General features: G+C 46.2%; 1 protein-coding gene across 10 annotated transcripts in view; it reads right to left on the bottom strand.

Moving 5' to 3' along the window:
* Positions 1-4,932: 4,932 nt before the first annotated feature.
* The window catches only part of LOC139054671 (zinc finger protein 609-like), a 71,663-nt gene continuing 48,663 nt past the window's right edge, over positions 4,933-27,932 (bottom strand). For 8 of the 10 annotated variants that reach the window (XM_070532073.1, XM_070532074.1, XM_070532069.1 and 5 more), the window contains 4 exons: positions 25,459-25,636; positions 22,903-24,991; positions 17,683-18,077; positions 4,933-6,178 (listed from right to left, as the gene is read on the bottom strand). In XM_070532073.1, coding sequence (XP_070388174.1) covers positions 6,102-6,178; positions 17,683-18,077; positions 22,903-24,991; positions 25,459-25,636 — 2,739 coding nt within the window. In that variant the 3' untranslated portion in view covers positions 4,933-6,101. Of the gene's footprint in view, positions 6,179-10,270; positions 10,324-17,682; positions 18,078-22,902; positions 24,992-25,458; positions 25,637-27,932 lie in introns of all 10 variants that reach the window. The other 2 variants (XM_070532079.1, XM_070532078.1) reach the window with 2 other exon arrangements.

Here is a 27,932-nt window from a genome sequence, read left to right as displayed (position 1 = left end):
TGTGATGATCCTCGGTAGCCATCAAAAGAACTCGAAGAGCGAGCCCATAACAGTGACCACTGTAAAACCTCCTAGACCTGTGAAACATCATCACAGCTCGTGAACGTGAATGTAGATGTAGCAGCATACCCATTATTCAATGCTACTATAACCACTCGAGACCTTCCATTTCCGTTTGGTATACCTACCTTCTCTCTTCTGCAGAATTCACAGCTTGCATAGATGCCAGCACTGCTCCTGCTAAGCGTGAATGTGAAAATTGTTTGCATTTCTCACTCCATGTATCAGGCAGTCCTAACACTGCTGTTATTGTTGTTTGTCCTGACAAAACTGGCAGAGTGATCGGGTTATTTATGTGGGCAGTGCTTTATAGGTTTCCGGCAATATTTCTGAAATTGAAGCTGCTCATATTAAGTGAAAGTTTGCCACAAGTGAGTTCATATGATGGCTTCATTATAAGCTATCTATGAGGTGCGATAAAAAATTTATGACACTGGCTCCCTAACACACTGACAGAGGGCACTTAGTTTTGAGAGGAAGAAGCTACTATTTGAGACCCTGACCTTGATTAATTCTTGCACAGAGTAGCAATCAAGCTGTGAATACTAAGAGCCGCGCAGCACGAGATTTTATGAACAAGTACTTACGCACTTTTGCAATTTAAATGTGGATTGCAAACCACAGAAGAGGTTGAACAATTGCAAAGAGGTTCACAAGCAGATGTTGGATGGCGATTTGTAGGAAAGATTACTTTCGTGGCAAAGATAATCACCGGAGATGTGGCTTTAGTCTATGGTTCTAATCAGAGGGCCTAAGTAACACTCATTGGACTCGAAGAGCCCAAGTTCTCCAAGACTTACTGAAGGAGGCACAATAGATCAAGAAAATGACTAAGAGCATGCTCATTTTCTCACCTGACGTTGCGGAGCTGCACACTTCAAGTTCACGACATATGGCAAGACTAAACACGCAATGCTTCTGAAAAGTCGTTGGGAGTCTCCGAGGGTACAGAGGACACTACATACATACACATATACATACACGCCGTGGTTGTTTAGCGACTGTGGTGTTGTGCTGCTAAGCACGAGGTCGCGGGATCGAATCCTGGCCCCAGCAGCTACATTTTAATGGGGGGCGAAATGCGAAAACACCTGTGTACTTAGATTTAGGTGCACGTTAAAGAACCCTAGGTGGTCCAAATTTCCAGAGTCCCCCACTATGGCGTGCCTCATAATCAGATTGTGGTTTCGGCACGTAAAACCCCATAATTTAGAAAAGGACACTACCACAACAATGCACCCATTCACAAAGCCCAAAGAACTTTTTTTTCTGTAGCGAAAGCATTGCCACAATGATCATCCGACCTGAATCGCCGGAAGTTTTTCTGTTGATCAATATGCGCTGCCGATTGGACGACTGCCAATATCAAGCACTTGAAGTTTACTGCACTGCAGAAGCTGCCTAGCGAACTTCAAAATGCAGGAGGATATCCTAGTGAGATTTCTGAAAGTAGAATAGCTGCTGGGAAAAGTGTATTGCCTAACAAGTGGAATAACTTCAGATTCTGACAACTGCCAAAGTCCGATGCAGCAGTCACTCTGTAGTGCAGAGACCATGTCTCGAAAAATTTTTTATCACCTTACACCGATCACTTAGGTTGACTTAACGTTAACGTGACTCACAGAAAAGCAGCAACAAAAGACGTTTATCTTGGCCCTATTCCAGGCCTCGTGGTAGACTAAAATTATTCTCAATTAAAGGGACTGACAATTGTTTGTATAGTACCCGTTTTTGTGCAACAAAAACACGCTATAATGCCCGATCCAGCAGCACCGTGGAACACCTTTTACAAGAAACTTGCAAGCTGTTCTAATTGTGTTTATGCAGTCCTATGCTGGAAACTGATAAGCGAGAACACTAACAAATGTAATCAGCATGAGAGAGAAGCCGATGCGAGTGGTCCCAACTGTGAGAAGTTATCGTAAGATCCCACAAATAATACGAGGTTTTTTTCCAATTATTAGCGTCCCACATTCACGCCTCATACTATATGCCGATCCGAACGAAAATTTGTCAGAAATTTGGGCTAGAAGTTTTGGTTTCATTATTGCTGCGTGGCTATGACTCGACTTCGTCATTGCTGCGTGGCTACAGCTTGGCTTTATTGCTGCGTGGCTATGGCTTGGTTTCATTATAGCTGCGCGACTATAGCATCGTTCATTTATTGTTGAGTTGCATTTATTGTTGAGATGCACTTCGCAAACCACGGTTTGCGAACTGCATCTTTTTTATTCTGCATTGAAGGACCAAGATGTCCGGACCACGATAACAGTACCCGGCTGCTTTCACGAGAAAGGTTATTTTAGCTGCACAGGACATCGACAACAGTGCGGCCAGGAGGCAGTTGGCGTCAGCGAGAGAAGCATTCGCGGATGGCGTCGCCAGAAAGAAGCCCAGAAACGCGAAAAAGCTTTCATGGACCAAAGAGTGGGACATTCCCAGAAATCGAACTGGCCTGATGGAGTTCGCACACCAACAGCGAGCCGCGCATCTAGCTGTGAGCGTGGATCTTATGCAGGCAAAAGCTAAGGAGCTTGCAAGAGAAAAAGGGCTACCGAGCTCCGCCTTCAAAGCGAGCAAGCACTGCATTTATTGCTACATGCGCTGTGCTGGTTTTTTCTTACACCACCAAACTTCGATTTCGCAAATCTTGCCTGAATTGTTTGAAGAACTGCTTGTGACTTTCCAGCACCACGGTATTTCACTGCGCAAGTCCAAGAACTTCCAGCTAAGGCAAATCGGCAATGCTGACTAAACGCCGGTTTATCTGGATATGCCATCGCCCCTCAGCGTGCAAGAAAAGGGCTTTAAACAATCATCATACCTTGCTGGTGAAGCAGCGCACAGACAGGGACACAGTGAAGACAAACAGGAAAAAGACGACACTCGCTGTTTCCTGTTTGTCTTCACTGTGTCCCTGTCTGTGCGCTGCTTCACCAGCAAGGTATGATGATCACTCACCAACTAGCCCAACTTTCCACTTTACTGGGCTTTAAACAAGTTTATGTCCGGTCCACTGGCAACGAGAAAACGCCAGTTACTGTCATGTTGTCGTGCATGGCCGACGGATGCAAGTTTCTACCCTATGTAGTCTTCAAGCACAAGACAGTGCCTAAAGGTGAGGAGCTGCCAAAAAATGTGGTCGTGAGATGCCATGAAAAAGGTTGGATGAGCGAGAATCTTGTGCTCGACTGGATAAAGTCCGTCTGGTGCAGGCGGCCCAGCGCACTGTTGTAATTCCTGTCCAACCACGTGCTGGACGCATTTCGTTGCCATTTAGCCGACTCAGTGAAGAGGCTGTTGCGTGAATCCGGCACTGAACTCGTCGTTATCCCAGGTGGGATGACGTCTCAGTTGCAGCCTTTAGATGTTTGTGTGAACAAGCCATTCAAGGACGTGGTGAAGCGGTGTTACGCAGATTGGATGCGCTCAGGCAAATCTGCAGTGACGCCAACCGGGCGGCTGAAGCGAACTTCGCCAGCCTTGCTATGCAAGCGGATTGTGGACGCATGGGCCAGCATACCAGAGCACCTTGAGCGTTGCGCATTCAAGAAGTGCGCCATCTCGAACGCACTCGATGGCACAGGGGACCCCTGGGAAGATATGTCCGACAAATAACTATCTGACAGTGATTGAGGTGCGGAGTGCAATTTAAATAAATGTTTTTCTAACTCTTACTATACACGGATAAAACTTTTTTTTTTCGTTTTCGCATCCCAAAAATTTCACCTCGTACTATATGCAGGTTTGTATTACATGCAGTTTTTTACGGTACCTTCCGTTTATCAAGGCAATTCTCTTGCGACTCATGCTTTCATAACTGCTGAATTACTTCTACAATAATGCACATATTTTATTTCCTATTTCCTACCAAACAGCTTTTAAACTGGCCACTCCCAAGCCAACCAAGTTAAAGTTTTGCCACTAGTACTCTTATGACAGTGCCGACACACCTCTTACAACATGACGAATTAATGGCCATTGCAAGTGGCATAGAGGTGAAGCACCTGCCTTGTAAGCGAGAGGTGCCAGGTTTGAATTTGGGTACCACTGGACACCCACCAGTTTTTCCAGTGGGAAGAGAAGTCCCCTGGCCTGGCGCTCGGTTAATTGTGGGGTTCTCATCTCAAAAGAGTGTCCTACAGAGATTTCTAGGTGTTGTCCAACTACATATGGCCTTCTTGTAGACCATGCACCATGGCTATGGGAGGCAGACCAGAGCTGCTGTTACTGCTAAAATAGGTACAAGTGCTCGGCCAGGCAGCTGCTCGCCCATTACAGGACGAGAATGCTTGGAAAAGGGTGTACGTCAACCCAAGAGATTGTATCCCACAGGGAGACCACAGAATACTGGGCAGTCTCAAAAACTAGCATGCGCACAAAAGCAATTGTGTAGACCATGCGTGCAGTTGTTCTGCTGTTCCACTCATTGCCACGACAATATTGCCGCTTGTAAACATAACTTTCCTTACATTGTGAGGGGATGTTTGACTCTCGAGTAACACTGAAAAGTATGCACACATTATCTTAAATATAGCGAATACTTTTTTAAACAAGAGGCATAGTGCTCTTAATTGCAGCCATCTTATGTATATCAATCTGTGGTCATGTTGGGAGGGGAGCTGTAACATTAGTACTAAAACAGTGTTGCAGCCACGTAGTTTTATGGGATTTTCTGCACTAAATAGTTTCCCGTTTTTAAAATTACAATCCCTTTTTCAATTGCTAGCTATCTATTCAATTCAACCAATATGAAGTGCATTATTTTCTCTTCCACCACAAACCTCGTGACATCAGTTGTAAGCCCCTTTAATATCTAGGCTATCAGTTTGCTTTTTGTTTTTCTTTAACCAAGAATGGCAGACAGCAAGAAACGTTTGAAAAATGAACATGTAATTCCAAACGTTTTGACACCTGGGGTACACACTGCACATACATGACTTGAACCTGGCGCTTCTTTGTACAGGAGCTTTTCAATTCCCCAAGGTGTCTCGTGTGTTGACAGTGCCTAGCAGTTAGTTCCTCCTTACCTAGTGCAATCATCAGAGCTGCAAGAGAGGACTAGAGGTGCTCAAAGGCACAACTGTATTTGCCTTTCGTAAAAATACAGTCACTAGGACACCAACAGAATACCGAAGGTGGTGGGGATGTGGGCAGGAAGGGACAACTGCTGCAAGCCAGGCACAGCAGGATGGGCAAGGGAGTGAGTGGGGGAGGAAAATAAGAGAGGGAGTGTGGATAATATGAAACTATAGCTTACAATGAAATAGTAGCACGAAATATTTAACACTTTGTACAGCCTCCCAAACCGGGAGAATCGAACAGGGTAAGAGAAGGAGGGGGAGGCCCATGAAAGTGAGAGAAAATGAAAGCAATACAAGAAAGGGGGACTTTAAGGAGGAAGGGTGGGTGTCAAGAGGAGGGCCCCGCCTCCCTATAAAACACTCAACATCAGCGCACACTCCTTTCTTTTTCTTCGTCGTTGGAGAAACTTGCTCAGCGTGTGAGCACACCACACCTTCTATGCGCACATCAACATTGAGAGGGTTGTTAAACGGGGAGCACAGTGAACATCTCATTCGCAATGTCAGATTGGAGGCTCCAGCGAAGTGACCGAGATGATCTGAGAAGCAGCATCAGCAGCAGGATGATGGGAGAGGTGATGCCGTCCTCACAGAAGACGGCGCTGTCGTGGCAGTGTCAGAGGGGGTGATGATAGAGAGCACGCGTTTAAAACCACTGCTGGGGGCCACAGAAATGGGGTGGGGTCAGTCATGTCACACTATGTACACAGGGTGGGAGCTGGGTTCGCAACACGGCCGCACATGAGTGGCAGCAGCAGCAATCGCACACACACGCACATACACATCACGCACACGCAGGGCAGGCAAGCTTGTGAGAGGGCTGGGCAGGGTCACAGCGGGGAGGGGGCCTTCTTGTTGCACGTCAGACGGTCCAGTTCGGGCCCCGCACACATGGCGGCGGTTATTTACACATCGGGGTGGTCGTTGCACCTCCCCGCCAGGTACTGTGGGGAAGCCTCACTTGGGCACAAACGGGTGCAGGTTTGATGAGGCTGCCACGGCGCACGCAGCTGCCTGCTGGCTTGCTATCATGGCTGCAAACAGAAGCAAAGCAGAAAACAGCGGCACACGTTAGCCGTTGGCAAGACTAGTTAGTGACATGTCTTGAACCTGGAAGGTGCACCATAAAAAAGGGAACACATTATCAGCACTTGGGCAACAGTGACTGCAGAGGTGCGACCTCTGACCTACCTCACTTATCAATACTTGCTAGGTAGCCTTCCTGTTGAACCTGCCCTTTGTGCTTTCTTAATTTGAGTGCGAAAACATCGATAACTTTAGGCATCGAGTGGAAACCAAAATTCACTTTCACATTCGTTTCATATTTGGGCAGACGCAGCACTGACCTGCATTCGAGTTTATTTTTCACAGGACACATACGACGCGAGTGTGATGAAAATACTAAGCATACAAAGGGAAACCAAGTCAAAACAGAAATGAACAATGTCATTGTTTATCATAACTGTCACTGCAAATTTCTATCCTTTTTGCCTTTGTGCCCCTCTGGTCAGCTCTGCAAATGTCAGGAAATAAATATCATAGCAAGCTTTTCAACAGATGTGCCCCTGTTCAGGTTGGGTTATGTTACACTTTTACCCCTACACAAGCAAGGGCTACACTTTAATGTTACACATGCAAATTGCCCCTGTCTGGTAGGCAGCTTTCAAATTAGCATTTTGTACTGCCAAAGTAAATATTCAACATATTTAGCTTAGCTTGCTTGCAGTTCACATCGTAAGCAAAATTCGTAAAGTGCTTTTTCTTTTCTTCCCGCCCCCCCCCCCCCCCCCTTCCTGTTTTTCTACAGATAAGCTCGCTCATAAAAATTAAAGTCAAACTGCCACAATATTTTTTGTCCTGGCCTTTATTGTTGATCAGCTTATTTCAAAACTGATGACGCCAAAAGTAGCGCTAAAATGAATGTTAGAACCTCGAACAGTAACTCTACAACAGAAGACTTTCATAAGAGAGCATGTCACAGCTAATCACACAGTACTGAAGCGTTGGCACAGCCAAGCATGGACAAAACAATACCATATATGCACAAATATACCGAATGAAACTTTTTCTTTTCTTTTTTTATTGGCCACCTGTAGTATTTCTTCAAGTAATAAACAATGACCGAATATAAAGCGGGACTTTTTTGTTTCCAATATCACATTTAAAGAAACAGCGAGCTCAGCCACCAGGTGACCAAGTTTTACAAAGAAGCCAACCTCTCAATGGCAGGAGGCAGAGGTTTGTGAAAAGTGCAACACAATGTAACGAAGTGCATTGAGCACAATGGAGGAATCCCACAGCAGTAAGAAGGCTTTTAATATAACCTTTGGGCCAATGGCCTGATTCACTACGGTGATGGGCATTTACATGGATTCATTGCACTAACACTACCACCTCAGTACATGTGCACCTTGCTTCTCGGTACAAGCGCATCGTGCTTCTGTTAAAATTTTCCCGCATAGCGTGACGGGCAGCTCATTATCATGATGAGATCCATCACAGGCACTGCCACATCTGTAGGCAGTATTGCATGGCTACAAATTGCATAACAGATCACGCATGCTAAAAATCGATCTTCAAAACCCCAAAAATACAGCTTCATTACGGATTATTGATTCACGTTGGTAAGTGTACATTTTTAAGAGTTACCAGAGTCATCAGAAGTGTCTCCTCGCATTATATTTGTGCAAATATGGTAAATTTACTCAGCGGTGCAAAACAAAGATGGCAGTATAACATTTCTAAGCTTCCAGAACCCACAAGGGCACACCTTGCCTACATTTATTACATTAGACAGGACAAAGTTCAAAAGCAAGCACTGCAGAATTTGACAACAGCCTTCCTTCCTATTATGAAAGTGACAAAGAGAATATTCTGACATAAGAAGCTGTTCGAGTCAGAAGGCATACTGGCAGTTTCTAGAATGGCCCATCATTCTACGCAGACAAGTGTATTTCTATGCAAAGAAGCGCATAACATGTCATTTTTATACAGCAGTCAACCAGTTATCAAGTCTAGTAATGTGACAAATTTTTAGTGAACAGTGAAGGGCATGATGACAGCCTTTTCCGAGCCTTCTAGGGACAACATGCTGAGGTTTCGAACTTGCATGGTGTTATAAAATGAATTAGATGTAAAGATGTTACCATTTACCAATTACTTTACTCCATGAACACATTTTCCTTTAACGGAATTAGTAACACTGTCCAGCTAAAACATGGCTGACTGAAGAAACAGGTTACAGAGCCAACAGATCCGGCACTTGAAATACACATAACACCGAGAAAGGAGGGACATTGGCGGTACATTCGCCTGTAGTTGTACCTGAGAAAACCGTTACAATGCCAGTTCCATCATGTCTGGAAATATGTCCCATAGTGTACGCGATTATGTGTGACCTGCTACAGTGGTGGAGGCCTGCTGCGGATGTGTGTCTGCGACAGCCCATGCTCCTACCAATGGTCCAGGAAGGTAAAAACACAAGAATGCCTTTGTGCTAAGAGAACAATGTATATTATAAAACATAAGGACAATCAAAGAGTACCCTAAAGTGTTTCACTGTTGGGCCTGCACGTCTGTTAGTTAGCAACAGTTAAAGGTCATGCTGTCTAGAAACTACAATGTGCATTCAAGCTACTCAGCAGCCAAGCTTTTCACTACAAAGGGTCTTCAAAGTTAAACTAATGCTAATTTTAATAATGCTATGCTAGCTATGCAAAATATGCTTTCACAGATGGTTCGTAAGCTTTAACGGACACAATTTTTGCAACAAATTAGAGATATCTAACACATCACTAACAAAAACTTAACTTCTTGCTATCACGGTTATGGTATATGCTTATATTTGAAACACTAGGACAATCATGTCTGAAGACAACTTCACTTTGTTTGATTCTTCTGGAGCACTTCTCTTTCGAGGTATTCGCTATCAAATTTAACAGTCGACCAGCTAATTTCGCATTCAGGGGCATGGATCTTTACACATGTCAAGCTATGAGGGAACATCAGGGAAAGGAAAGAAGTCAGTCATCGCTTTTGGCAGCCGAGAGCAAAGGCACAGGTGCTACTGGCTTTTCCCAGCTTGCAGACAATGTGCCACATAGAGTAAGCTGCTTCACATGGGGACTTGGATGTTCTGCTGGGATCCACGCTCCCGAATGCAAAATTAACTGATTGAGAGTCAAATTTGATGCCGAATATATCAGAACAAGAGCACTCCAAGAAAATCAAACAAAATGAAACTGTTTTCAAATACGATTGTATTAACGTTTCAAATATAAACATACACCACAATTGCAAAAGCAACAAAAATTTAAGAAGTTTTGTTAATTATGCATTCAGTGAATAATTAGTTGCAAAAATTGAGACCGCAAAGTGCATAAACTACCTGTGCAATCAGATTTTGCATAGCTAACATAGCGATTTTATTAAAATTAGTGTTAGTTTAACTTTGAAGACCCTGTATAAGTACTTTCACTTGATAGAGAGGGCATTTTTTGCAAGTTTGACATGCCATTTCACTGGCAAAAACATTTACAAAGCCTATCACATCCTCCCAAAAGCAAGGGGAGTCTAATCTTTGCTGCCAAAATTCCCAAGGTTATTGCACATGCGAGTGAGCCCATCATTATGTAAGGCACTGAGGCATTGCAGAAATTTTATTGCTCCAAAGCCCTAGAGACAAACGCTTTATGCACAGCGCCATTGCATACAGTGACCGATACTGTTCAGCCGACCTGCAAGTGTTTGCTAATCAATTCTGCACATGTGCCTGTACAGATTAGCTAGCACACTCAAAGCTGCCAGGTGGGCAGAGGACAGCAAGGGTATCGGTAGGCGGTAGCAATTTGCCAAAGATACCTAAAAGTTCGGCAAGGGGGGCCTGGCAGCAGATCTCATCCCTCTCAAGATGTCTTAGAAGCTGTTCAACGGCTGTATATCCAAATGCTTTTCTTCCTTTAAAAACATTGTAGCCACAGGTAAACAAAAACATACATTGCTTTATTATTATTATTAATTTTCTTTTTTTTTTGCCTTCAAATATGCCTAGCTCTGAATCTCTGCTGCCTCTTCCAGGAACAGCAACAGTTTGACTGCATTAAGCAGAGAAGGGAAGTCCTATTTACCATCACACGGTAGGGTCTCTGGGGTGGCGCCTGCTTCCATGGGCTTGGGGGCACTACAAACCAAGGGCGCCATGAGGTTAGGGGACCGAAATGGCGCGGAGTGTACGACCAGATCGGTTGGCTCTGCTGCTCCCTTTCTTAGGAGCAGTACAGTAAAAACTCATCAATTCAGCCCTTGTTAACTTGAAAAACCAGATAATGAGAATTTGCAGTATGGTACTGACCACGTATGCACTATCTTTTGGCATCAAAAGCTCGTTATTGCAGTGATATATGGCCACAGGCCTAGAGCCCTAAATCAAGCCCTAGAGCTCGGTGGCAGAAAACCATCAAACCATGCAAAAAAAAAACCTGTGAACAAATACCAATACTTGCTCAACAAGAATCACATTATGCTCTGCATATATATATTTTTAATGAATATTGTAATTCGACACCAGGCACACTATGCGACTGATATTATTAAAATTACTGCCAAGAAGAATTCAACACACATAGATTACAAACTCACTGAAACTTGCAGAATACATTGCAATGAATTATAATGTTACCGACTGGCTCACCAGCAGTGAAAATAAAAGAGGGGTGTCAGTGCAAAGCATGCCTATTTGAATGTAGACATGCACCATGCCGCTGTTGTGTGCTGCTGCGTGCGAACAAAGTTGCGACATTTGCAACCTTTTGGAACAGTTAGATGTGGATTTTTTGAAGTTTTCCGAACAGGTAGCAAGTACTGTGTCATTATCACAAGGAACAAAGACAAGCTTCTGCATTACATGAACGTATATATGTTCAGTGACGTGACATTTAGTTAACTCGGATATTCATACTGGTCTCATGAAATCAAACATTTACACATTTGCAGTCGCCAATCTATTTTTCAGACACAGACTAGTGCCATCTTGTAGCAGCTTGGAGGAATTAACCAGCACATGAGTATGAAGCCAGTGAAATTTTTTTTTTTTAACAAATTTTTTGCAGTCTCAAATGGGGATGCAGGCTCTACATTAGTAAATACGGTATGCAGAACACATCCAACTTCCAGCCAATAGCTTAGCATGGGTTTAAACATTAGCCTCTTTAAATGCTAACAGCAACAAACTTTCACTTTGGCTAAACTGATTATAAATGAGTAGTACAGTAGACTTCAGTTAATAAGACTCCGGTTAATTCGATCCCAATCTAAGGTCCTGGTCGGTGCCCACACGTGGCTATAGGACCGAATATTTGTTTTCATCCTGAAATTAGCCTTCAGTGAATAATCCAAACTTGGGTGGTTATCGTAAACGCACCTGACCCCAATGGCGACTGCATTGGCGACTACAATAGCAGCACAGTCCTGTGTTGGTGGTGCTTAGGATACAGTGAAGATTTTAAAGCAAAAACAGTAGCTCACAATGAATTATTACAGTATTTACTCAATTCTAATGCAAAGTTCTTCTGTTCCCAAGAAAACTCGTTTGAAAATTGTTGGGCAGCGCAATTTGATACGAAACCAAAACTGTGTTCGTGGCATTCGCAACAGCCTACCATATAAGCTGCCATTACCATCGCAGGATGGTGACGAATGAACTCTCGCGCAGCATGACGACAACAATGCGCAACTTTCAGTCTGATTATGAAAACACATTCGAACAATAAGCTATTTTACATGTTAAGATATCTTCAACAGATTGCAGTGTGTTTTTAGTGTTCTGGAGAATTGCATGCATCGCAGGACAAACTAGCACAGTAGTTAGTCTAGACGTGGGCTACCATCCCGTTTGCAATCGTTGCAGTCGTTTAATAAATGCAGAATAGCAAACGCACTATGGAGCGTAAAGAGCATGGCATGTTGTGGTTCTTCACAGACAGTGATAAAGTGCTGTCTGAGAATGATGACAATGGACATTAAGTAAACAGATTTCCATTGTGTGAAGGTAAAGTTAGCTGGCTTAATTTCTTTTCTTCTTATCGCCACAACCGGAGGTCTGCTACATTTCTCTTGCTAAAGAATTGTGTGAACGTTTGATTTCTACTCTGTTTAGCAGCTGGAACGCAATTATTATGTTAGTTTTGTACTTTTAACTTTTTCCTTACCAAGCCAATACAGTCGCCGACCGTTTATTCGGACTTCATGGGGACTGCGAAAATGACCGAATAAACAGGTGTCCGAAAAAGCAGATTAAGAAAAAAAAATTAAATTTTTTTATTTCCACGCACTTATTCGGGCTCGGCAGTAGGCTTGGAAGAAATGGTGAATGCGCCGTTGCACGCTGTTCCGTTTACGCGCAATCAGATAAGCCTGAATCTCGGAGAGGGTCGTACGGTCACTATTAGCGGCTGAAAGCACAGTCACTGCTTGTACACGCTCCGCATGCGACGGCAGCATAGCACATGGTGCATCATCTTCCGACTCAGAGTCATCGCCCGGCGGTGCAGCAGAAACCTGCCGAATGATCTTGCAGTCATCGAGTTCTGCGCATGTCAATACAGCAGTGTCAGCACCTATGAAACTGTCAAATGAGACGGTGTCCGGAATCGCAATGCAACCACTGCGCAGGTCTCGGCAGAACATTTTCCGCGTCAGTAGGGAGCACATCGGAAGGCGACAAGTCTTAGGCCTCCCGGCACCCGCTTGCTGGCATTCCCTAGCGCAGTCTGCGCGGGCACTGTCGGCGCCATTGGACCCTTGACGCGATGTTTACGTATGGCGCGTTGGATCACCGAAACCTCGACACAGCACACAAACACCACCGTGCCGACACCAGTCGCACAAACGAAAAACGCGGCCTGCTCGCAGCGTCCTGCGCGAAGAAACAAACCAGCTGCTGGATTGTCTTGACATGGCTTACTAAGCTGAAACCGGAACTGCTGCAGAGCCACTCTAAACAGGCAGAAACGATGATGATGAGCGGGGATTTCCAGGAGCGCCACTTCGTGGGGCAGCAAGGAAGCTCCGTTCAAAACAAAAATGGCGTTCAGTAAGTCGAACCATGCACCGGTCAGAGTCGGTGCATGGTGCTCTCGACCGAGTTGGCTCAAGGAGTGTCCGAAAAATCAGACGAGAGGTTGCAAGGTGTCCGAACTTTCGGCAGTTGTTATACATTATGATCTATGGGGAGAATGGCGGTGCCGCGAGGCTGACCGAATAATCGGGCATGTCCGAATTTTTGGAGTCCGGAAAATCGGTCGGCGACTGTATAAATCAATTAATTTGATTGACGCTTTTTCAACCTGTTCTTAAAATATTTACGTTGGAATATTTCTACTAGCAACACCATGCACAGCCTGAAATGGCGACTTAACTTTAATTATTGCTCAGATTTGACAACTTTTGGCAGATTGGGGAGTCTGGAAAAATAAATCTTCACCTGAAAGTATTGTCGAAAATAGCCTCCAGTACTCCTAGCACTTTCACAATAAAAGGGTGCAAAATTAGCACTTTAGTCGACTTGGCAGCATAATTTTTAAACATGAGCAGCAGCGAATACACAGAAGTTTCCGTCTGGTTGCCCAATTTTTCAATCCGACGTCTAAGCTGTTTTAACGAAGTCTCAAATGATGGATGCTCATGAGTGTGTGTTATTTTGATAATTCTGTTCGCTTATATCGTGTGCAACATTATTGGCAAGCTGTCGTGGTTTGTTGCTATCCATCAGTGTTTCAACAGTGTATATACAGTTTACTACGAACAATCTTTACCATCGTGTGGAATTTTCGCTCACACAAGAGCACGCAATTGATTTTAGACCTACCTTCAACCAAAGCTTGACTAGTAGTCTAATCTCTTACATTTTGAATGTTGCCTGTACAGTCGCTCTAATTTATTACTGTACAATATTGTGCAACTACGCATTACTGTACAGTACTGTGAGAACCGAAAAAAGCATTTAGAGCCTCCAGCGCCAATTGAATGCGCACTAGACCAGCTTACTTGCACAGAAAAACTGACCAAATGGAATATACAGTAAAACCTCATTAAACCGTAGCCGCCTAAACAGCAGTTTAGTTTTAAAAGTAGTAAAGTCAAATCCTCGACTCAACGGCCATTGAACATTATGCGTTTTGTATCCGCATAAACCATACTAGTTTACTGAATACGTGCCTGTTCACGCATAGCGTTTCCACTTTTCATTGCGCAATTATGGCAGTGAGTCGTTCCCATCGGGTGGCCCCGGCAGAACAAGCCTCAGAGATCAAAACAAAGGCCTCCAAGCGCCCCATACGTTTGCGCATGAAGTCACATCAACATCATTTCGGCGCCGTGCCAGAGTGTTGTGGCATTGTGCAATCTAGGACCCAAGTCACGTCAAATCTTGGATAAAAAACACCGGGTACACAGCAAAGAAAAAAAAATTAGACACCATTTGTGCTATCAAACGTGGCATGAAGAAGTCTGCACTGGCAAGCGACAGGAGTTGCAGTTGACTACAGTGTGTGGCTTTTGGAATGCGAAGAAGTTGCTCGGCAACGCCGCTGTGATCGCGAAGAGATGTCAGCTACGAGGTTTGACTTTTCGCCATTGTTGCCTCTGTTGTTGCCGAAGTGTAGCTTAAGAACAGTGATGAGGACGAATCGGAAAGCAACAGCATGGGCAATTCATGACCGACAGTGGCAGAAGCTGCGAGCTACGTCAGCCTCATGAATGCAATCGTCACGACGAGAACAGCACCTCACAATGAAAAATGCGCCCCGCGACCTCTACAGCGCTACTGCGCCCGTGCATGGTGAATATGCAATACCAACGAGGAGTCTGCCATGCAAGTGTTTGCCAAGGGGGGGGGGGCTGGCTGAAAAGCTGGCTCGCAGCTTCAGTAAGTTTGAGGCCGCTTTCGTCGCTGCTAGGCCGCCACGGCAGTGGGCGATTTCATGCTATTTTGGTTAAGCAGTACTACCATTTAGTACCTTTTTCTTTTAGCTCAGGCCAACTGCGGTTTAAATAGATTTCACTATATAAGGATGAAGAGGCTTCTATATGCTTCCTGACCTGACCATTGCTTCGCGAGCCTAAAGAATGCAGTAAAATTGAACTGGGTGCCCGAGGCCATAGCAAAATCAAATGCTCTCTGCAAAATAGGAACTCGCCCGTTTTCACATTTGCAAAAATACTGCTTTTCCGCATATCATGGGCATCACTATTGTTAATGTTGGTTCAACAAATCTGCATAATAACTTTTTTGCGTTATCTAAGTTCCAAAAGCTGGGAACTAAGGGCCAGGCACATAATTTGTGTTTCAAACTTTTTTTTTCTCTCAGTACTTACACTAAAAATAGCAAATTGTTACTTTCTTTTCAGGCGTCCTGAGGTGCTTCTTTGAAGTTTCACATAAAAATTCTCAGAAACTGTCTGAGCATCTATTACTGCTTGACACGCATTCTATATGCCAGTCATCAGGCTGTAAATTTATTTATCACAATATAATTGTGACAACTACATCTTGAAATAAAAGGTTAAAACATAAAAGAACCGAACATGAGCCCATTTTTAGCGGTAAGAAAAAAGATGAATTCATAAAATTGGTATCGGTAATCGGGGCATATACAGTTAAACCTCAATATAGCGAAGTAGGTAATATGAGCAATTTGCTTCGTTATATTGAAATTTTGCTGTATGGAAATTATACCTTTTAAGCAAATAAGCACAGTCGCTGATCGATTTTTTTTACACGAAAAGGGGCCGCAGAATTTTCCGAATTATTGGGCAATCAAAAAAAGCAAATTTGAATCAGAAAACAATTTCGTTTGATGAATTTGGGGGTTGGCGACGAATGGTGCAGTTTCGTGCCACATTGACTATATCTTCACATCGGCAGTACAATACAAAAAAAGCCAGCCCCGCTTTCGCGTGACTGGCTTCCGCAACACTATCAGCCCCAGTGGTTGATAGCGTTGCCCGCACTGGGACGATGCTATTACATAAAGTGCCGGCAGCAGGGAGCGAATGCTTCATCTGCCTCTCGCTCCAACGGGTCACCCATAGGAGACGTTTAAACGAGATTACGTACACAACCTTCAATGCTAAACCTATGGGAAGAAAGCTTACATGATGCTAGGCCAAGACAGCCACGCCAATTTAACCTCTGCAACCCTCCGCCCCTGATGTGCTTGATCGCACTACCGCCAGCTTGCTCCCCTGCCCTCTTTCCCTTTGCTCAAGCAATGAGGCGGCACTCGTGAAGGCATATTTCTTTCTCACCCTCACAAGCTTTCACTCGCACATAAAGCAGAAGCGGGCGCAATAGGATCTTATCGTACTTGGACTTTATACAGAACATGATACAACTTCACTTTGGAGGTGGCTCTTGTGGTGCTGGGTGTCCGATTTGTGAGGTGCATTTGCAAGCAGCTGCTTGCAATTCCATCATTTGACCATCTGCGCCCACAGAAGTTTCCATTTATTGTCTCGACATTTTTTTGCTGTGGAAGCGAAATTTTATTATATTGAAATCACATACGCATTTCGTTATATTCAGGTTCAAATACATGGTAGTCTATGGACAAGAGGTTATGAAAAGTTAAATACTTATTTATATCGAGGTTTAACTGCACTACCAAATAAAGAAGTTTTTTCTGCCTCTTGTTTATTTGGACCCGCTGGATAGCTAGACTGTTTTCATCAGCCCCGTCAGGGTCGAATTAACAGAAGTAAACTTTAACAGCATCTTAATGGCACATAGGCTCACTCATACGTTGTGGGGCTCTCACTGGTACTCTTGGCACAAAGGAACGACAACACGGTAGTGCAAATTACAAGGGCATTTATTGCACCTTTTATACACTAATGCTTGCTAACTGAGTTGCTATCCACAAAACGTGCCAATGGGCACGTGACAAATTGAGGGAGTCTGACTCACCGCGACCGGATAGCGAGCGAATATGTTTGCCCCATGCTGGACACCAACCCCTGGTCGTTCACTCGTACGGTCATGCGAGCGGTGACGCGTTCGAACGACCGTGTTCGTCCATTCCGGTGTAGGCCTCGCGAGACGGTCTCGCAGAAACATGGATCAGCGCAGGCGCAGAACGTCCGCGCTGCATGCCGACCCGGAGCCAAAAAGGAAAAGCCCTGTCGCACCCGACCAACCCCACCGTTAGGTGGCGCTAGCAGCGCCACAATCGTGCCATCTCTCGTAATGCACTGCAACCCGACAAACCGACGCCGGCACTAAGCTACGCAGAGAAGCCGGATTACAGGGGACACGAGACATGCAGGAAAGACAACATATCAGGGGACGCGTGAGTGTCATATCCCCACATTGTGCATGTTTGTTTTAATTAATGTGTTCAAATTCTGTCGGAATAGCGTGCAGGAGGCAAGGATATTCTCCCCACACATGAAATTTATGTAACACAAACACTGCACAAAAAAAGGCACCTGTTGATTGTCCACATTTCCCTTGTTTGTCCACACACCCCCCATGCAGACATACCTCCATACGGGTCGTAAATGGGGTACCCAACTCCTACGTGGGTGTGGTGGTGTGTGTGAAGGTGCCTCTGGGGAGGAGGTGATCGGGACGACCCATCAGTGGCAGTGCTGGGCGACCCCGTCACACCGCCAGGAGGAACTGCCACTCCCGGAGGAAGGCCACCAGGGCCTTGTGGACCCATGGCTGCAGGTCCTGGCCCAAGCACACCTTTTGCCAGGTCGGCAGCACCCCCCATCACCACAGGGGGAGGCCCCACAGAGGATGACCCCTCACTTCCAACACTCCGCGACGGAGGACCCTTCTCGGGAGGACCCCCTTTTGGAGGACGCTCCCCAGCCATATGTGGAGATGGTGAAGCTGCTGCACGCTCCTGGAGCTCGTGTATCTTGTGGTTGCTGTGCAAAGAGAGAACAGACCAGGGCATGACTCAGACCATGTTTATTAAGAAGGCACACCAGGGCAGTTGTCTCTTCACCAGCAAATATGGTTGACTTTACGAATTACACTTTGAGCAATACTGCTTTTAGCGTGTGCTGATTGACCACCTCATTAGAAACAGACACAATCGCTAATTAGCAAAAGTAGCACGGTTACACCTCGATATAAGGAAGTCAATCAAATTGGCACTTTAATTCGTTATGCTGAAATTTGACCATTTATGCATTTTATGTACAAATGCAAACATATTTTTCTTGCACAGGAGCCATGAAAATTTCCAAATTATCCAGCAAACGAAACAAACAAAAAATTTCGATTACACACACAAACACACACACACACAAAGAAAAAAGGAAGGAAAAAAGAAAGAAGGAGAGAGGGGGGGGAGATATTTTATGGAATTTGTGTGTCGGCGACCGATGATACGGTTTCATGCCATGTCGATGAAGTCATTACATCGAAGGTACGATGTGAAGTCTGAGAAGCTTTCGCATTGACTCAGCCGCTGTGGCTCATAGTGTTGCCCGCAGTGGAACGACGTTGCCAGTGGACCACTCTTTCGCATTGACTCAGCCGCTGTGGCTCATAGTGTTGCCCGCAGTGGAACGACGTTGCCAGTGGACCACTCTTCACATAGTCTCACCAATGCAGCAACAAAACCAGTCTGACGCCACAGAAAAAGCTTGGTGTTAAAATAACATGAAAGTGGGTTGACGGGCGACAACCTGTTGGCCATGACTGTGGTGCTTCGAATTTGCAACTGTGCGTGCATGTCATGTTGGAGATATTTAGCAAGATTTGGTATGCCGTACGAAACTTCAGTACCCATTATGCATTGTCCAAAATATTGGTTCTATGAGTGAAAAGTCACAGTTCTGTACAAAAGGCAAAGCACTGATAGCGATATCAAAGTATTAGACAGCTGCACTAAGTTAGGATCATAGCTTGATTGGCCATATAACATTGGCCGAACAGCAATTTAATCTTTTCACACAGGTAGAAATCTAACTTGGTGCAGCGACAAGCACTTTTGATGCAGTGTGATGCAGATATGGCCTCAATTCTAACTGATTAAACATGACGCAGCTGGCTTTATGCGCCTTACTGGGACAGGCAAGCTAAATATTACCAAAATACCAAAAATATGACGGTGAGATGCTCTTGCGTTTTGTACTTTGTACTAGTACCGCTCCTTATGTTGGTTCCTGTTATTGCCACATGAGGCAAAAATAATTGGCCACAAAAAAAAAAAAAGAAGAAGAAGAAGAAGAACCAAATCGGGTGCTGTTGCAGAACATGCTTGGAATACAAAACACTATGCAGCGCAGAATGTATCAATATGAATGCGCAATACGTTGCCCCTATACCACACTGCAGTTCTGACCTCGGTGCGCACTGCGAGATTTCAGAGGCCATGACCAGCTGAATTCGCTGCTATGTTACACTGACGAACATATACTGACTGTATCGAAGTTGTAGCGGTAGTACTGGTAGCGGTGGCAGTGGTGGCAGAAGTAGTAGTACAGTAAAAGCTTGTCAATTCGAACTGCAAGGGGAAGCTGCTTCAGTTCAATTAACCAAAGTTCAAACTAATGAAAGTGAAGGAGAACAGCAGTACACTGCGATTTGGAAGCAGTAGAGCATGTCAGAAATTTGGCACGTCAGAAAGTGATGGCGTGTGCCCCGGGCACACACCATCTTCAAGTTGCAGCTCTGGGCCCGACTGTGCCACACCACCGATGTCCACCGAAATGAACGTTAGCCGAGGCTTAACACCATCACAAAGAATCGCGACAGCCGGTACCTCCAAAGCTGAAAACACATGTGCACAACCGATGAAGACTGCCGAGACAAAGACGCTGAACATGTGAAGGTGGCGAATGCCCTGATTCGTTAGTTCTTTATTGCAAGCGCAGCTGCGACACACTTGATTCGCTGTGTTTTGGTGCTTGCCGCGCCATCTGCCGCACATTAGCAGCTACAAAAGATTTGCAAAGTCTCCGAGATTCGCGACAGGCAAGAAGTCTCAGAGGTCACATAGAACGGAGAGGAGGCAGCCACCGCTACCTTCTGTCCAAGCCTGCGCCAGTTAGATTTTTCCCGATTTTGCCTTCTCTCACCATTCTCTCCGTTTCGGAGGCGACACAGCTTTGTGTGCAGGCAGTACGCGCATTTCTCTGGCCGTGTACTAGGCACCAAGCCGCCGGCACAGTGGCGCCTAGTTCGAATTATCTGTGGCGGAACCTTGTCATGTTCGAATTAACTGGCTTTTTTATACATAGACTTTTGTGGTGCTTGGCCAGGCCAAATCGTAGAGTTCGACTTATCCATAAATTCGAATTATTGAAATTCGACTTAACGAGCTTTCACTGTAGTAGTAACAGTTGGCTTCTTATGATATGACTAAAGATCGGGCCCCTCAGTTAACCCCCCTTTCTTCTCGTTTATTACATAACGAGGGTCTCGAATCCAGCAACATTGATGCCTTCAGGTAGCATGTGTGTGTTTATTGACAAGTTGCCTTCACCCAAATAGACCACGTTCTCGTGACACCTGCTGCAGAAAGGATGTTCCACATCTACCGCCAAGGTCTGCTGGCTAACACTCCCAGGGTTCTACTAGAAAACATACATACCCAAGAAAGTGGACGGGGAAACGGCACTGCAGTAGCTCAATTGGTAAAACATCGCACACATAATGTGAAGGTTGCAGGATCGTTCCCCACCTGTGGCAAGCTGTTTTTTCACCCAATTTCATTTCCATTAATTTATCGTTTATTTCATTTATTAAGCACAAGTAATTTCCCCTATGTTGTCCTTAGTGTCAGTGTTTGTTGGCTTCTTATGATATGACTAATAAAAATTGGGCCCCTCAGTTAACCCCCTTTCTTCTCTTTCATTGTAACAGTATGGCACTTTTAAAAATGTTCAGTTATATCTGGGTGCACTTAAGATTTTCCGACAGTGCCTATTCAAATTGCTGCGAAATGTGGTAGTTATAACCAATAAATTGTTATACAGTGAAAGCTCGTTAATTCGAACTTCAATAATTCGAATTTATGGATAATTCGAACTGTACGATTTGGTCCGGCCAAGCTCCACAGGAGTCTATGTATAAAAAAGTCCGTTAATTCGAACACGAGAAGGTTCCCTCGCGGATAATTCGAACTACGCTCACCTGGCACACGGCCAGAGAAAAGCGCCTACTGCCTACACACAAGGCTGTATTGCCTCCGAAACGGAGAGAACGGCGAGAGAAGGCAAAATCGGAAAAAAATCTAACCGACGCGGGGTCAGCCAGAAGGCAGTGGCGGCTGCCGCCTCTCCGTTCTACGTAACCTCCAAGACGTCTTGCCCGTTGCGAATCTCGGAGGCTTTGCAAATCTTGTACAGCTGCTAATGTTGTGTGGAGATGGCATGGCAAGCGCCAAAACACAGCGAATCATCGTCGCAGCTGCGCTTGCAATCAAGAACCAACGAATCAGGGCCTTCACCACCTTCACATGTTCAGCGTCTTTGTCTCGGCAGTCTTCATCGGTTGTGCAGCCCTGTTTTCAGCTTAGGAGGTATCGGCCGTCGCGAATCATTGTGATAGTGTTAACCCTCGGCTAACGTTCGTTTCGGTGGACATCGGTGGTGTGGCACAGTCGGACCCAGAGCTTCGACTTGAAGATGGCGTGTGCCCGCGGCACACGCCATCACTTTCTGACACGCCAAATTTCTGGCATGCCCTACTGCTTCCAAATCACAGTGTACTGTTGCTCTCCTTCACTTTCGTTAGTTCGAACTTTCGTTAATTCGAACTGAAGCGGCTTCCCCTTGCGGTTCGAATTAACGAGCTTTTACTGTATTAGGGATTGTTATAAGTGGGTTTGACTGTATTGCGAATTCTGCCCAACTCGATGGCCAAATTAGCACGCAGTCGTGCACTCAGAGTCCAAATTATCGGATAGCAGGCTGCAAGATGTCCGAATAATCAAGCATATCTGAGTTATCAGTCGGTGAGTGTGCAGGCAGACAGCTATCACAAAATTAAAAAACCAAGAGGAAGCAAACATGCATATGGAAGAAATTATACAATTGCGAACAACAACAAATCATGGACCGCAGGACGACACACCGTGATAGCAATTTTGTGCATGCACTGACATGACCGCATGCAGATACATTCAATGTAGTAATGCAATAAACCTGCCCATCCTTTCTCTCATTTTGTATTCTCATTTGTGCTACAGTCAGCTATGGATTCATACTGACTAGCCCAGTTGCACCGCTTACACACAAAATTCAGGCAATAATGGCTACAGTAGCACATACCTGGCCACTGAAAGTTCCGAATGATATAAGAGAAATAAAGTGGTGCTACTTCAGTTCGTGGTCTCTTAGCACTCAATATTCAATTCTACTACCCTACACTGCTTTCTGTATGAGGAGAATGCTAGCTTTATCTTATTTCGTTAGTTGCACATTATGCATGCAAAACAAAATTTGCATGCTGACTATAACTTCTAAGCGCAAATCAGTATTCAGTTCCTCTTCTTTCTTTTTGCCATGTATGTGTGGTTTTGTCAGCTACAAACTTGATTTGAGTGTTTCTTGAAAATCGACTAGCAGGGGCCACACTAGGCAATGCTGCATCCATGTACTGCCCTGGTTGGTGCATATTGCAGGGTTTTTTTTTAGCATTTGATGATATTGATGGCTGTCAACATGGCCGATATCATGGCAACACGCATCATGCTCAGGTGAAGAACAGCAGTGCAGATGTCTTGGCATGACTCACCCATAGTGCTGGGACACTTGGTGCAGAAGGTCAAGTGCCTTTGGCGGTCCCTGTGGCGGTGCTACGGGTGGTCCTGGCGCCTGTGGGGGTACCTCAGGGGGAGGGACATGGAAGCGCAGGTACGGAGACGCTCCATAGGGTGTAGACAGGCTCCGGTACACCGGCTCAAAGGCCATGTGTGGTGTGAAGTGCGACGGTAGGTAGCCTGGGTGCAGGTAGGCGTAGTTAGCTGGCGGTGGCGGCCCCGTTGTCTCCATGGTGGGCTTCTGGCCACCCGTTTCCTTCTCCTTATGTTCCTTGGGCGTGCGTGGTGGTTTGTGTGTCACACTCTTAGGAGGATGCACAACTTCCTTGGGCACAATTTCTGCAGGAGCAGGAGGGGGCGCTGCCTGCTCAGGGGGCAGATAGAATAACCGCCGCTCATACAGCGAATCATAAGGACCAAATTTGGTCTCCGGCTTGGGTTCCTCCTTGCATTCAAGGTCCTTGGTCAATGCGGGGGGTGGCTCAGGAGATGGCCGGCGGGGTGTCATGGATGGTCTTGGAGGAGGGGGAGCTTTCTCGGGTGGCGGGGCCTTATCTACAGTTGGTTCCTTGATGGAAGCAGCAGCGCCCTTGTCTTCCTTGAAGGGTGGCTCCACTAAATGTACACGGTAGGGGTCATAAGAAAATCCTGGAGCCCCTTGCACAAAGGGGCTAGCAGCACACAGGGAATAAGGAGGAAACTGAGGAAAGTCTGTGTCTGGCTTCTTCCCTTCCTGGGAACGGGAAGTGCCAGCTTCCTTGGTTGATTTGTCCCGACTGCTGACATCCGTCTTTGAATCTTCTTCAACTGCAGATCCTGGTCCAGCTATGGACACAGGCTTTGCCTCAGGTGCCTGCACCCCAGGAAGAAGGTATGGGGGTTGCCCAAAGTAAGGGTACACACCATACAGTTCGGAGGATGTGCGAGGAGGCTCTTTATCCTTTGCTGCTTCTAACAGAGGAGCAGCATCATCAGATATGTCCGAATATGCTGGACTCTGAACACTCTCCTCCAGGTGAGGTGGGGCCTGCTCTTGTGGGGGTCCAGACTCTGTGAGGGAAGGTGGTGCACCTTCAGGCCCTACCTCATCCTGCATAACCAGTGAGCCATTGCCTTCCGGCTTGCGGCTCTTGCTTTTTTTGTGAGGTCTCTTGTGGGGTCGGTTGGGGTCAGACTGCAGAGGAGGAGTCTCCACAGTCGCTGTGAGCACCTTTGCTGGACTTGAGGGTGCCACATTTGCATGAGGTGACTCGGGAGAACACGGGGTTGCAGGACCACACACAACAGACTGACGCGGGGGAGTGGAAGCTCGTGGCACACTCGCTGGCACAAATGAAAACACTTGCGAAGTGGGGATGCTGACAGTGACAGACACAGGGGAAGTGGGGGGCATGGGGGGTGCGGGGGAGGGTGTCGCCGACACTGGTGTTGTCGGCAATGCTGCTAGTGCTGCTGGTGCTGCTGATGCCGGTGCCGGTGCTGGTACCTGCACCGGTGCAGGCGTCTGAGGGGCCTCCTCTGCAGGAGGCACCGAATCAGGACTGGGGGGCCGGCTGCCTTCTTCTCCACCATCAGAGGTCTCCTCCTCACCCCCCTTTGCATCCCCACACCCATGCGCATGACTCTGGTGGTAGCGCAGGCCATTGATGTGTTTGTACTTCTTGCCGCAGTTGGGCTCCGGGCACAGGATGAGGGCCGGAGAACAGGGAGCCTCAGGCGTGGGTGTACTCCGTGCACGAGCCCTCTTCTTGTCAGGAGGACTAAGCTCCAGCTCTGGTGGCTTGCTCCGGCGGCGACCCTCATTCTTGGCTGGACTGCAGGGGACTGCAAATCGGCGCCCTTTCCCGTTGCGAAGCTTTCCTTGGACAGGAGCTGCACGGGCCGACGCTTCGGCATCACCCCGAGCCCTCTTTGGACGTCCCCCCTTGGGGAGGCCACCCTTAGCATCCAAGTCGCTAGTGGGAGACTCACAAAACCGTGGAGGGGCCCAGTCGTGCCTTGTGCAGTCCAGCAGGGTGCCCACGTATGTCTTGCCTCGCCATGTCACGTTCACCACCAGCACACCTGCATCAACCAAAGCCTCAAGGTTATCAAAACGTAAGAGCAATTTCAGTGGCGCTAATGCTGTCATCCATGGTGCTCTAACAGCTAATCAAGCCCCACATTGAGAGAAAATGGAGTCACAATGCAAGAAAGAATTATGCTACACACTGGTGTCTGCACTACATGCTAAAACCAAACTTATTCTCTCAGTAGGCGAAAGTAATATGGCATGATGATGACAGCACAACAATGGCATGATCGTGCTACGCCCCCAGGACTGAATCCTGAGTGAGCACCAATGCAAGTTTCATTTTCTGACGACTTCGGCAGAGGATAAACAGAATGATTCTACCCGAGACAGAGGTCATGAACACTGAATTAAATTCTCTAAACAGCTACCTCCACCATAAAGTATAATACATCTCGCATGAAATCGAAGATTTTGTACAAAGGCAGGCAGGGTTACAGTATAAGGAGGTGCATCTCACCGCCTTCCGTCTCCTGCCAGACAATGCCTTCAAGAGTGACACTGGTTCCAGGCTCACAGGGCCCTAGACAATCGGGCTCGGTGATGGTTCCCACCGACGTGCACAGCACGCCACTGTCCTTCCGCTCTACACTGGTACTTGCCGCCACAACCTTTGCAGGACTGCCCGGGCACTCCACCTGTAGCATATGTACAGCATTGTGTCAGGGCATTGCTCCAAAAGTACCCCTGCCACTCAAGGGGCCATGATAAGCTCACCCAGACCACAGTGTTGTCAATATTCAAGCCAAATACACACCAAAACAATAGAGAGGATGTAATCTCACTCAGAAGATGTTCTTGCCTTTTCCTTCAGCCACTTGAAATTCCTTCTACCTTTCAGATGACTTCGTGCGTGTGCCAGAAAGGCTTATCAGCAGGACTCCTCCTGATAGTCAAACTTGAATTTAATTAACAAAGTTACATTCAAAAAACAATATGTGTTAGACATGAAATTGTAAAACTTGTGCCTCAATGCAAACATACACATAAATGAGTAGAGTAAGATGTTGGGCTAGTTTATGCAGTGCTTATAAAATGGTTCATGCAAACAAGGACACGGACAAGAAGACCAAGTGGAACAGGTGCCAACCCACAACTGGCTGTACACCAAACTAGCAATGCAAAGAAACCGCTCTTTGTGTGAATCTTTTGCTGTACAAAGTTAGTTATATGATCGAACCTGTCCTGTCTAGTCTCGTTCCTGTATCTATCTTTTTGATAGCCATATTATAAAGGTCCTGAACATTTCCACAAGACTTGGAATTCAGGAACACAGAGTGGGAAACAAATATGTTTATGATAATATATCGTAATGTACAATCAGCCAAATTTTTAACAAAATCACACCATAGTCAAATGTACGCCAGAGTCGAATGCAGGTTATATCAGTGCCTTGTGGAAATCCATGTCCCAAGAGTCTCCCTCGTGGATATAGTCAAGAGGGCGCACCAAGCAGGTTTGGGAAGAGGACGAAACCTTTATGCAGATCGCGCATGGGAAATGCAAACGTTATTAGCGCCACCAAGCATGTTGCACGAGATCCCTCTGACATTGCCTTAGCCTCTTCAGTCACCAGGAAGGTTCCACCACGGCTTCCGTTTTCTCGCAAGTGGTTAGTCAACCATGTTTTGCTGCGGCAACAGCTGGTAAGCTGCTGCCACAGCAAAACTGCTTGGTGCGCCCTCCTGAAGTTTGCCACGCGGGAGACCGTCTTGGGACATGGATTCCCACAAGGCACTGATATAGCCTGCGTCCAACTTTGTCGTGCATTTGACTATGGTGTGATTTTGCTCAAAATTTTGCTGTGGCAACTGCTGGTAAGCTGCTGCCACAGCAAAACAGCTGGGGTACCCCGACAGCCACGGTACCCCAGCTGATAAGTTGGAAGCCGCTCTTTACCTAGCATATTATTCTCCTCAAGGGAATCGTCGGTGATGTCAACTTCAGCTAGCTGGACTGCTCAAAGTGTTACCGTAAAACCCCGCGTATAATACGAGGTTCTTTTTCGTATTATGAGCGTCCCAAATTTTCGCCTAATACTGCATGCGGATCCGAACGAAAATTTCAGTCAGAAATTTGGGCTAGACGTTTTGGTTTCGTTATTGCTGTGTAGCTATGGCTCGACTTCGTTATTGCTGCGTGGCTACGGCTTGGTTTCGTTATTGCTGTGCGACTACAGCATCGTTTATTTATTGTTGAGTGTGCACCTTGGCAGCACACGTGCAAACCACACTTCACGAAGTGCATCTTTTTTATTCCACACTGAAGGATTACCATGTCCGGACCACGAAAACAGTACTCGGCTGCTTACAAGAGAAAGGTTATTTTAGCCGCACAGGACATCGGCAACAGTACGGCTGGGAGGCAGTTGGTGTCAACCAGGGAAGCATACGCGGATGGCGTCGCCAAAAGGAAGCCCTTTTCGCATGCAGCGGAACGCGAAGAAGCTTTCGCAACCCAAAGAGTGGGACATTCCCGAAAATCGAACTCGCCCCGACGAAGTTCATACGCCAACAGCGAGCCGCACATCAAGCTGTGAGCATGGAGCTTATGCAGGCAAAAGCTAAGGAGCTTGCAAGAGAAAAAGGGCTACCGAGCTCCGCCTTCAAAGCGAGCAAGCACTGGATTTATTGCTACATGTGCTGTGCTGGTTTTTCCTTATGCCGCCGAACTTCGATTTCGCAAAAGCTGCCCAAATGGTTCAAAGAGCTGCTTGTGGCTTTCCAGCACCACATTATTTCGCTGCACAAGTCCAAGAACTTCCAGCTAGGGCAAATCGGCAATGCTGACCAAACACCGGTTTATCTGGACATGCCATCATCCCTCAGCGTGCACGAAAAGGGCTCTAAACAGGTTTATGTCCGGTCAACTGGCAACGAGGAAACGCGAGTTACCGTCATGATGTTGCGCACTGCAGACAGACGCAAGCTTCCG

The sequence above is a fragment of the Dermacentor albipictus genome, chromosome 1, assembly GCF_038994185.2.
Source record: "Dermacentor albipictus isolate Rhodes 1998 colony chromosome 1, USDA_Dalb.pri_finalv2, whole genome shotgun sequence".
Classification (NCBI taxonomy): domain Eukaryota; kingdom Metazoa; phylum Arthropoda; class Arachnida; order Ixodida; family Ixodidae; genus Dermacentor; species Dermacentor albipictus.
This window is presented reverse-complemented; position numbering and strand designations above follow the sequence as displayed.